The sequence below is a fragment of the Saccoglossus kowalevskii genome, chromosome 18, assembly GCF_978046115.1.
Source record: "Saccoglossus kowalevskii chromosome 18, keSacKowa6.1, whole genome shotgun sequence".
In the NCBI taxonomy this organism is placed as follows: Eukaryota; Metazoa; Hemichordata; class Enteropneusta; family Harrimaniidae; genus Saccoglossus; species Saccoglossus kowalevskii.
Genome location: NC_140658.1, coordinates 5,596,314 through 5,609,701, shown reverse-complemented (window position 1 = coordinate 5,609,701; position 13,388 = coordinate 5,596,314). Strand labels below are relative to the sequence as shown.

At 35.9% G+C, this 13,388-nt stretch overlaps 1 protein-coding gene across 1 annotated transcript in view; it reads right to left on the bottom strand.

Annotated features, from left to right (window-relative positions):
• Window positions 1-616: 616 nt before the first annotated feature.
• The window catches only part of LOC100375698 (peroxidasin-like), a 28,948-nt gene continuing 16,176 nt past the window's right edge, over window positions 617-13,388 (bottom strand). The window contains exons 2-7 of the mRNA XM_085493188.1: window positions 13,153-13,212; window positions 12,537-12,776; window positions 9,091-10,693; window positions 8,674-8,876; window positions 6,119-6,361; window positions 617-1,010 (exon numbers count right to left, since the gene is read on the bottom strand). Coding sequence (XP_085349314.1) covers window positions 979-1,010; window positions 6,119-6,361; window positions 8,674-8,876; window positions 9,091-10,693; window positions 12,537-12,776; window positions 13,153-13,207 — 2,376 coding nt within the window. The 5' untranslated portion in view covers window positions 13,208-13,212 and the 3' untranslated portion in view covers window positions 617-978. The remainder of the gene's footprint in view (window positions 1,011-6,118; window positions 6,362-8,673; window positions 8,877-9,090; window positions 10,694-12,536; window positions 12,777-13,152; window positions 13,213-13,388) is intronic.

The following is a 13,388-nucleotide window of genomic DNA, read 5'->3' as shown; positions in this document are numbered from 1 at the left end:
ATTGCACATCGTTGAATCACCACACGATCAACTTACCAAACTGTCAACCAACAACACTGTCAATATAGCACATCGTTGACTTATCACACTGCAGACTTACCACCCTGGCAACGTATATCACGGTCAACTTACCAAACTGTCAACTTACCATAGTACCAACATACAACGCCGTCGCTTACCAAACTGTCAACTTACTACACTGCCAACATACCACTCCGTCGACTTGCCACACTGCCGACATACTACACTGCCAACATACCACTCCGTCGACTTACCACGCTGCCGACATACTACACTGCCAACATACCACTCCGTCGACTTACCACGCTGCCGACATACTACACTGCCAACTTACCACTCCGTCGACTTACCACACTACCAAATAAGTATACTACTTAACATTACGTGCATTGGATTATAAAATCTGTAACAATATTGCAATTCATATCAATAACAACAATTTTTTCAGTATGTTCTCGTGACACATTATTCAACCCACGTTCGAATATATGTACATGTTGGCAAACTGGTTAATATTGAGTATCATTGGTTATCATAACATCGGTACTTTTTTCAGAAATTAAAGAGAAATTAACGTACATGCGACAAATCCATCTCCCATTATAATAGCCACTTTTTATTTAAATTGTAACTATGTAAATTATAATATATTGCACATTCTTAACAATAAGTACCACATAAATATGACCGTGCATTATTATTGTACCGACGGACTTATATATAGATTTCCATAGAAGCGAATATTTGTTTTATGAGCATTTTTATCGCAGATGCATGAAAAGACAAATACAGATTAGAAAAAAAATCCCTTAAAAATCTCTTTCACCATAGATTACTAAGGCGTAATTTCAACTCGATAACTATATGCAGAATAGTTGAGGTACCAAACTACCCATCAATCCATTTGACATTGTTTCATATCGTGTCGCTCTATTTTTCTGCTAGAATAGTTTTTTTTCATTTACCCTGCCTGCCTGTCGCTTTGGTGCCTGAAAGTAATGGTTAGAAACAAAATGAGAGACAACAACTTTCTGTCAACATTAAACATACAAGTGTAACACATGAAAATAACAATGGGTTTTCATATAGCATGGAACTTTTTTAAGTCGAGAGAATTGGACTTCTCAATGTTTTTTTGCTTGCGTTAAAACCTACAAATATGGACTCACTTACTAATGATACGAGATTTGCTAAGTGATACAAGACTACTAAACACACATTGGATAGACGTTAGAAACGCTGTAAAGCACGAAGTGAGATTAGATAGTGTAACTCATTCACCAATACCAGTGTAACTCATTCACCTATACTAGTGTAACTCATTCACCTATACTAGTGTAACTCATTCACCTATACTAGTGTAACTCATTCACCTATACTAGTGTAACTCATTCACCTATACTAGTGTAACGAATTCACCTATACTAGTGTAACTCATTCACCTATACTAGTGTTACTCATTCACCTATACTAGTGTAACGAATTCACCTATACTAGTGTAACGAATTCACCTATACTAGTGTAACTCATTCACCTATACTAGTGTTACTCATTCACCTATACTAGTGTAACTCATTCACCTATACTAGTGTAACTCATTCACCTATACTAGTGTAACTAATTCACCTATACTAGTGTAACTCATTCACCTATACTAGTGTAACTCATTCACCTATACTAGTGTAACTCATTCACCTATACTAGTGTAACTCATTCACCTATACTAGTGTAACTCATTCACCTATACTAGTGTAACCCATTCACCTATACTAGTGTAACTCATTCACCTATACTAGTGTAACTCATTCACCTATACTAGTGTAACTCATTCACCTATACTAGCGTAACTCATTCACCTATACTAGTGTAACTAATTCACCTATACTAGTGTAACTAATTCACCTATACTAGTGTAACTCATTCACCTGTACTAGTGTAACTAATTCACCTATACTAGTGTAACTCATTCACCTATACTAGTGTAACTCATTCACCTATACTAGTGTAACTAATTCACCTATACTAGTGTAACTCATTCACCTATACTAGTGTAACTCATTCACCTATACTAGTGTAACTCATTCACCTGTACTAGTGTAACTCATTCACCTTTACTAGTGTAACTCATTCACCTATACTAGTGTAACTCATTCATCTATACTAGTGTAACTAATTCACCTATACTAGTGTAACTCATTCACCTGTACTAGTGTAACTCATTCACCTGTACTAGTGTAACTCATTCACCTATACTAGTGTAACTCATTCACCTTTACTAGTGTAACTAATTCACCTATACTAGTGTAACTCATTCATCTATACTAGTGTAACTAATTCACCTATACTAGTGTAACTCATTCACCTTTACTAGTGTAACTAATTCACCTATACTAGTGTAACTCATTCACCTGTACTAGTGTAACTAATTCACCTATACTAGTGTAACTAATTCACCTGTACTAGTGTAACTCATTCACCTATACTAGTGTAACTAATTCATCTATACTCGTGTAACTCATTCACCAATACCAGTGTAACTCATTCACCTGTACTAGTGTAACTAATTCACCTATACTAGTGTAACTCATTCACCTGTACTAGTGTAACTCATTCACCTATACTAGTGTAACTAATTCATCTATACTCGTGTAACTCATTCACCAATACCAGTGTAACTCATTCACCTGTACTAGTGTAACTCATTCACATATACTAGTGTAACTCATTCACCTATACTAGTGTAACTCATTCACCTATACTAGTGTAACTCATTCACCTATACTAGTGTAACTAATTCACCAATACTAGTGTAACTCATTCACCTATACTAGTGTAACTCATTCACCTATACTAGTGTAACTCATTCACCTATACCAGTGTAACTCATTCACCTATACTAGTGTAACTCATTCACCTATACTAGTGTAACTCATTCACCTATACTAGTGTAACTAATTCACCTATACTAGTGTAACTCATTCACCTATACTAGTGTAACCCATTCACCTATACTAGTGTAACTAATTCACCTATACTAGTGTAACTCATTCACCTGTACTAGTGTAACTCATTCATCTTTACTAGTGTATCTCATTCACCTATACTAGTGTAACTCATTCATCTATACTAGTGTAACTAATTCACCTATACTAGTGTAACTCATTCACCTGTACTAGCGTAACTCATTCACCTATACTAGTGTAACTCATTGACCTTTACTAGTGTAACTCATTCACCTATACTAGTGTAACTAATTCACCTATACTAGTGTAACTCATTCACCTTTACTAGTGTAACTCATTCACCTATACTAGTGTAACTAATTCACCTTTACTAGTGTAACTCATTCACCTATACTAGTGTAACTCATTCACCTGTACTAGTGTAACTCATTCACCTATACTAGTGTAACTCATTCACCTATACTAGTGTAACTAATTCACCTATACTAGTGTAACTAATTCACCTATACTAGTGTAACTCATTCACCTATACTAGTGTAACTAATTCACCTATACTAGTGTAACTAATTCACCTATACTAGTGTAACTCATTCACCTATACTAGTGTAACTCATTCACCTATACTAGTGTAACTCATTCACCTATACTAGTGTAACTCATTCACATATACTAGTGTAACTCATTCACCTATACTAGTGTAACTAATTCACCTATACTAGTGTAACTCATTCACCTATACTAGTGTAACTCATTCACCTATACTAGTGTAACTCATTCACCTATACTAGTGTAACTCATTCACCTATACTAGTGTAACTAATTCACCTATACTAGTGTAACTCATTCACCTATACTAGTGTAACTCATTCACCTATACTAGTGTAACTCATTCACCTTTACTAGTGTAACTAATTCACCTATACTAGTGTAACTCATTCACCTGTACTAGTGTAACTCATTCACCTATACTAGTGTAACTCATTCACCTATACTAGTGTAACTCATTCACCTATACTAGTGTAACTAATTCACCTATACTAGTGTAACTCATTCACCTATACTAGTGTAACTCATTCACCTATACTAGTGTAACTCATTCACCTATACTAGTGTAACTCATTCACCTCTCCTAGTGTAACTCATTCACCTATACTAGTGTAACTAATTCACCTATACTAGTGTAACTCATTCACCTGTACTAGTGTAACTAATTCACCTATACTAGTGTAACTCATTCATCTATACTAGTGTAACTAATTCACCTATACTAGTGTAACTAATTCACCTATACTAGTGTAACTCATTCACCTGTACTAGTGTAACTAATTCAGCTATACTAGTGTAACTCATTCACCTTTACTAGTGTAACTCATTCACCTATACTAGTGTAACTAATTCACCTTTACTAGTGTAACTCATTCACCTATACTAGTGTAACTCATTCACCTGTACTAGTGTAACTCATTCACCTATACTAGTGTAACTCATTCACCTATACTAGTGTAACTAATTCACCTATACTAGTGTAACTCATTCACCTGTACTAGTGTAACTCATTCACCTATACTAGTGTAACTAATTCACCTATACTAGTGTAACTCATTCACCTATACTAGTGTAACTCATTCACCTATACTAGTGTAACTCATTCACCTATACTAGTGTAACTCATTCACCTATACTAGTGTAACTTATTCACCTACACTAGTGTAACTCATTCACCTATACTAGTGTAACTCATTCACCTATACTAGTGTAACTCATTCACATATACTAGTGTAACTCATTCACCTATACTAGTGTAACGAATTCACCTATACTAGTGTAACTCATTCACCTATACTAGTGTTACTCATTCACCTATACTAGTGTAACTCATTCACCTATACTAGTGTAACGAATTCACCTATACTAGTGTAACTCATTCACCTATACTAGTGTTACTCATTCACCTATACTAGTGTAACTCATTCACCTATACTATTGTAACTCATTCACCTATACTAGTGTAACTCATTCACATATACTAGTGTAACTCATTCACCTATACTAGTGTAACTCATTCACCTATACTAGTGTAACTCATTCACCTTTACTAGTGTAACTCATTCACCTATACTAGTGTAACTCATTCACCTATACTAGTGTTACTCATTCATCTATACTAGTGTAACTCATTCACCTGTACTAGTGTAACTAATTCACCTGTACTAGTGTAACTAATTCACCTATACTAGTGTAACTCATTCACCTGTACTAGTGTAACTAATTCATCTATACTAGTGTAACTCATTCACCTATACTAGTGTAACTCATTCACCTATACTAGTGTAACTCATCCACCTATACTAGTGTAACTCATTCACCTATACTAGTGTAACTAATTCACCTATACTAGTGTAACTAATTCACCTATACTAGTGTAACTCATTCACCTATACTAGTGTAACTCATTCACCTATACTAGTGTAACTCATTCACCTATACTAGTGTAACTCATTCACCTATACTAGTGTAACTCATTCACCTATACTAGTGTAACTCATTCACCTATACTAGTGTAACTAATTCACCTACACTAGTGTAACTAATTCACCTACACTAGTGTAACTCATTCACCTATACTAGTGTAACTCATTCACCTATACTAGTGTAACTAATTCACCTATACTAGTGTAACTAATTCACCTATACTAGTGTAACTAATTCACCTATACTAGTGTAACTCATTCACCTGTACTAGTGTAACTAATTCACCTATACTAGTGTAACTAATTCACCTATACTAGTGTAACTCATTCACCTGTACTAGTGTAACTAATTCACCTATACTAGTGTAACTCATTCATCTATACCAGTGTAACTCATTCATCTATACTAGTGTAACTCATTTACCTATACTAGTGTAACTCATTCACCTATACTAGTGTAACTAATTCACCTATACTAGTGTAACTCATTCATCTATACCAGTGTAACTCATTCATCTATACTAGTGTAACTCATTCACCTATACTAGTGTAACTCATTCACCTATACTAGTGTAACTCATTCACCTATACTAGTGTAACTAATTCATCTATACTAGTGTAACTGATTCACCTATACTAGTGTTAACTATTGTTTATACTTACATTGTACATTTACAGAGAAACTGCAAGATGCACAATTTCCCGTAACGTCAGTGGCTGTGCACGTCACTATTGTCACTCCTGCCGGGAAACGTGATCTACTGTCGGGCGTGCAGCTGATGTGTAAGCCAGAACTGGAATCATCACTTGCAACGGGATCTGGCCATGATACCCTGGTCATGGGAGATCTTGCATCAATAATTATGTCATCAGGACATTGAATAGAAGGCGCCGTGTTGTCTGAAGCTGAGGAAGTACTCTGTTATTAGTAAATTACATCATAAGAACTTTGTTTTAGAACTTGGTCTCCAATCAGAGAGATCTTGGGATAAATAATATAGACAACAGAAATAATTCCCGATTCCCGAATTGATAGCATTTTAACCGTGAGTTTATTATTTCTGCGCAGGCGCATATTACGTGACCCGAGGTCAACAAACTGCAAGATAGGACAGATTTCGAATGTTCCAAAAACAGTACACCCTTCTTTCGTGTTTCCAACTTGCTGCCTAAACAACCCTCAAATAAATGTGTCATTATTTTTCAACTAACTCTTCTATCAGACTCTGAAAATGTGCACATTATTTTGCCTCATCAAGAAAAATGAACATGCAAATTATCTTTGGCTATAGCGTAATATTTTTGGGAATATTTTGCGAGTTGAACAACAATGTCATGGTCAGATTTATTTATTTATTTATTTATTTATTTATTTATTTATTTATTTATTTATTTATTTATTTATTTATTTATTTATTTATTTATTTATTTATTTATTTATTTATTATTAAACATCCAGGTACCATCTATTTGTCAGTTTATTTTCTCTGCAAGTCAAATTCTTTTCAAGTAGTAATCCACGTTTCCCAGCTGTCTTATATAGTCTTTCTAGCTGCAGTTTTTGTACTAGCCCACATTCACTTCGCTATACTTTATAAACTGTTTGCCTGTTTATTGTTCCTTTTTTATATTGTTGTACTATCCGTGTCCGTTGCCAACCTAGCAACGCATGCGCAAAAACATCACAGCGCGCCCGTCGGTAGTTCAGAAATCAAGAATTAGATTAGAATGAATGAGTTCTTTGTTTCTGGTTAATGTATGTATGCTTTTGTCCGATCATTCCAGCATGCAACAAAGATCCATTTTCTTGTTATTTGTGTCAGAATATAGCCGGATCCAAACAACTGGGCAAGATGATTTATATGAATAAAACAATGGATATTATATTTTGTTGGCGCGCATTGAGTGGGCAACCACTTAAAGGCCCAATTCAATTGCACCGGGCAAGTTTAATGAATCTTATTAATCACTTGCATAGCCTGTGTTTACAGAAATTCGTAGTTTATTTACAAGCTAATAGCACTAATACTCATAAGCATCAAAATATATAACGGGTCAGTCAGACTTGCTTCTATAGAGCAAAGACCTGAGCTGCATAGGCATTCCGTAATGACAAGCTAATATGAAACGTGTTACAAAGTGATGTGGCATTGACCATTTCTTTGAATTACGTTTATTTCAACAATAGTGTTCACCTGAAATGCAGAATGACGTATCATATCCATTTGCCGCCCTCGTATCGTTGAACTACGTACGATGCCACAGCGATGACCACGATGCACGTATGCTTAAAATGCTGTCAATCTCACATAGTCACATACATCTACTTTGGCACGACATAATCGACCTGTAAATTCGAGAAAACGCATCTTTTCCTGGAGCTGTTTACGACAGCGTGACGTTCAAGGAAATAATCCCTATTGTTTAGAAGCGAATTTATAGTATACCTTAGCCTTTAAAAACAGTGACCCGCTGTTATAACGACAAAAGAAGAGAGTCGTATGGGCGTGTATTTTCATTTACTACGCGCCAACAAAATATACACTACATTGTCCATAGTAACACATTCGTACAAGTTTGTAAGAATTATTTGAATATTCCACCAATAACAATTGTTAAAACAATCTCTGTAACGATCAAGCGGTCTCGTTAATCTTTATTTTTTGAGTTATGTTTAACCTATATGTGGATACGAATTATTATTGCCAAAAATGTTAATGTATTGCGAATTTTGTGTGCGAATATAGCGTTCGAATAGAACACGTAACGACATCGACGCGTCCGTCGTTGCCGCTCGCCGGGGTTGTCGCATATTTCGTAAATTGACATTATTGCACAGATTCTCAATTAAAAACATTGTTATGATATTGTGCATCGTTTATGTGTGTATGATCGGTATTTATACTGTCAACTCGCGTGGCAATATAGTAATTGTTTTGTCGATTTTATGGTGCACCTCGCCCATCTAGGTGTATGTTCTGTGAAGCACGTTTTACCACCGGAATTTGAATATGAAATTTGAAACACGCACCACACAACGGGTAAATTCCAACCCCTCATAAGTATTAGTTGGGCGTGGTTTTGTCAAAGTCGGCGTGATTTCTAAAATATTGGCATGATCATTCTTGCAACTCGATGTTCGTAACACGAACAATTCAGCACTCCTGGTTTTACACATGCCCGGTATGCATGCTGACCATTATAATACATCATCTTACCTTGTTGATGGGTCCATGCTGATAGATCGATACCCTCAATGTAATTACACGTAACTAATCCACCACTAACATCTGGGATTAAAAAGACGTCACGCTGAACTTGATCTATGTCTGTATTATCACAGATTACACGGGCAAGTGAAGCTTTCTTTATCTCAGCTAGCTGTACACGAGAAAAGTAGTCACGTTTCTCATACCAAAATCTGTAACATATTTGAATAATATTTGTGAAAGTCACCGCAAATACATCACATGGCATTCAAAAAGTGTGAACAATCTGGGTTTGCTTAATTTAATTGTCAAATATCACAAGATATAATAATAAATATATACACAGATCAAAACTTGCTACCCTTAACCTGTAATGCTTAGATGTAAATTTAAGTGCTACAGGAATAGATACGTTTTATACTATACCTATCACCATCTCTTGTATTCTTGAATTGTTTAGACAATATACAGTTGAAGGTGGGACCCACCACACTGCCCTCTACCGGGTCCTCTGCCAAGGCTCCAATGTAAAGATCTATATTATTTACATGACCATAAAGACTTTCTAGTTTCGAAAGCACATCTTCGTTGGATATGAAACGCTTCAGTTGCTGAAATGTTCGGAATCTACGACCATGTTTGCACATTTCAACCCATTCTGTATAGCCAGGTAAGGCATGGTCACGACCTCTTTGAATATTAATGGACATCAGATCCAATGCAATTGTGTTGGAAAGTGCAAATAAGCGTTCAGTCATCTCATCTGTCATCATTTCGCCAGGATGGAGGTCCTTGGCAGCTGTGGCAAAAGATCCTCTGATAATTGGGTCTATACCACCTTGTTCAACGATTCTCCAAGGTTGAAAAAAAGCTAGATGAAGTAGAAGATGACCATCTGGGATTTCTGTGAAATTTGCATCGATTCTGGTAAGAATTGGTTTCACTGTACCATGACCAAATCTAAATGCTGCCGTGGAAAACACATTAGTTACAGCAGCATTTGTGCGTGCATCATACCCTTTGTATGGACCTATAGTACCCATACCAACGTTACCGAGAATTTTTGGCAAATAGTGATCATATGTAATATGCTGTAATGTAGCACCCACGATTTTACGTGCTTCCTGATATAGTTGTTCATCGTCCCAGTGTGGATTGATCTGTGATAAGATATTACTGATGCGATTGTGTTCACGCAGAAAGAGGGTGTGCATAGAAGCAAGACCAATCTGTTCATTGGTTCGAACATCACCAGCGAGAAAGCATGGCACTTCATTCATGCTATCGTCACTCAGACATGCCATTGGAGAATTAGGGTCAAAAGGCAGCAGTGGTCGTCCAGTTGCTGCCTCATTATCTCCAACTCTCAGGCCCCCTTTACCATCAAAAGCTCTCAAATTGTCAGCCTTGTCCTGTTCGCTTCCATAAACTTGTGATGCATCAATATAGGATGTGATTGCGTTTGTCTGTTCTCTTGGGTGTTCAAGACTGCCTGTTCCGCACACTGCACTGGATCGGATAAATTCAATACATTCTGCATCGTGGATGCGTGGATCATCATCAGGGACAGGAATAGGGAAACACGGTGGATCATTGACACATATGTCACTACATGGAGTACCGTCTCTAAATGTAACAGAACTTGGACTCTGTGGTGTCAGATCCAGGTCATGATCTAGAAATTGTCCATACAGTGTGACCAAGTCAGTTAACTTAGGATCGTCAGTAATAGTGTTAGTTGAACCAATTTTGTTTGAGACATCTCGCGGACTCGGTTTAGGAAACCCAATGTACAGCCTACCAATATTCCATCCAACTGGCTCATTCAAATCATTTTCATAAATCGGATCCAGCATACGAGCAAATGCTGTTAAGGTTGCGCCTTGTGTTGGGATTTTAAAATTATTGCAGGTGCCATTGATGGTACGGTATTTGGAATGGAAACACATGTCCTGACATGTCACTGGGGACTTCTGACAACCTGACATGTTTAGCAGCATTTCAACTACATCCGGGGTTACTTCTGGACCTGAGAATTGATAATAACATTTGAATTGTTACATATGCCATGTATTCTACGTTATGTTTATTCCAATGAGTGGTGAACATGCATACTGTGTTGTTTTTAAATTAAGAAGTGATATACTATGTTGTTTCAAACCAATGAGTGGTAACCATGCATACTATATTGTTTTTGAATCAATGAGAGGTGGACATTCATACTATGTTGTTTTTGAATCAATGAGTGGTAAACATGCATACTATGTTGTTTTTGAATCAATGAGTGGTAAACATGCATACTATGCTGTTTTGTAATCAATGAGTGGTGAACAGGCATACTATGTTGTTTTTGAATCAATGAGTGGTAACCATGCATACTATGTTGTTTTTGAATCAATGAGTGGTAAACGTTCATACTATGTTGTTTTTGAATCAATGAGTGGTAAACATGCATACTATGTTGTTTTGTAATCAATGAGTGGTGAACATGCATACTATGTCATTTTGAATCAACGAGTGGTGCACATGCATACTGTGTTGTTTCTGAATCAATGAGTGATGAACATACATACTATGTTGTTTTTGAATCAATGAGTGGTGAACATGCTCATTATGTTGTTTTTGAATCAATGAGTGGTGAATATGCATACTATTTGTTTGAATCAATGAGTGCCGAACATGCATACTATGTTGTTTTGAATCAATGAGTGGTAAACATGCACACTATGTTGTTTCGTAATCAATGGTATGATGTTGTCGAATCAATGAGTGGTGAACATGCATACTATGTTGTTTTCAAATCAATGAGTGGTGGACATGCATACTATGTTGTTTTTGAATCAATGTGTGGTAAACATGCTACTATTTTGTTCTTGAATCAATGAGTGGTGAACATGCATGCTATGTTGTTTTTGAATCAATGAGCGGTGAACATGCGTACTATATTGTTTTTGAATCAATGAGTGGTTAACATGCATACTATGTTGTTTTTGAATCAATGAGTGGTGAACATGCATACTATGTTCTTTTTAATCCAATGAATGGTGAACATGCATGCTATGTTGTTTTTGAATAAATGAGTGGTGAACATGCATACTATGTTGTTTTGAATCAATGAGTGGTGAACATTCATACTATGTTGTTTTTAATCAATGAGTGGTGAACATGCATACTATGTTGTTTTTGAATCAATGAGTGGTGAACATGCATACTGTGTTGTTTTTAAATCAATGAGTGGCGAACATGCATATTATATTTTTTTACATCAATGAGTGGCGAACATGAATGTTTAGTTGTATTTGAATCAATGAGTGGTGAACATGCATACTATGTTTTTTAAACCAATGAGTGGTGAGCAGACATACAATGTTGTTTTTGAATCAATGAGTGGTTAACATGTATACTATGTTGTTTTTGAATCAATGACTGGTGAACATGCTTACTGTGTTGTTTTTTGAATCAAAGAGTGGTGAACATGCTCATTGTGTTGTTTTTAAATCAATGAGTGGTGAACAGACATACTATGTTGTTTTAAATAAATGAGTGGTGAACATGCATACTGTGTTGTTTTTAAATCAATGAGTGGTGAACATGCATACTATGTTTTTTAAACCAATGAGTGGTGAGCAGGCATACAGTGTTGTTTTTGAATCAATGAGTGGTTAACATGTATACTATGTTGTTTTTGAATCAATGAGTAGTGAACATGCATACTATGTTGTTTTGAGGAACATGTATTGGGTGTTATTTTTAATTCTATGAGTGACGAATGTGTATTCCATGTTTTTTAATTCAATGAATGGTGAACATGCATTTTATATTTCGTAAATGAATAGTAAGAAACGTATTTATGTTTGAATTTGTTGTTTTACCCTGCATATGGTCTTTTATAATCTCAAGTGATGTTTCAAAGACTTCCTCACAGGTGGTTGCTTTTACTGTTGCCACTGATGGAAATCTGAATAACCTCAATAATTGGGCAGGACTTTTGGGTTTTGGGTTTTTCTTAATAGCTTCAACGCTTTTATGTATAGCAAGATCAACATCATTAACAGCCTCTTGAAAGCATGACAGTAATACAGGATCGTCAGCGATGCCACCATAAACAGCAGCTGTAAATTGAATATAATACTTGTTTGCGTTTTTTTCTTTACAAGAATGAAGATTAATCATTCAGTCAGCTTACATTAACTTTTGTAAATTAGGTAAATTCTGTTTGAAGCCTGTGTACATATGTTCTCTCTTTTCACACTCATAACAAATCATTCTGACATTAATAGACCCTTATTCGTAGAATGACCGCCATGATCTCGTTGAAAGCAAGAGACTCGAGGGATTAGCTTTGTTCTTCAAATAGTGCAGCATTTGTTAAAGCCTCCGCCTCTAACATATTTGGGGGAGGGTTCAGTAGTGTGGTTCTCGTACTCTCGTGAGATCTTGGCGGCCATTTGTACAGATAAAGCTCAGGAAAATAGAATTTGATCTCACCAAGAGTACACAAGATCCATGACACACACAGGAAGGTGCCTACGGACTGACACATTATGTCTGAAAAAATAAATATTGGTCGTTTATTATTTAACTACGTCAATCTCTTTGATATAGAATTGAACATCTGAAACACAATGAATACGCCATGTGTCATGCATACAAATGTTATAATTTACAAAAGTAACAATATATAGTTTCAGCAAGACCATTCTGGTTTACCACATATCAATAAT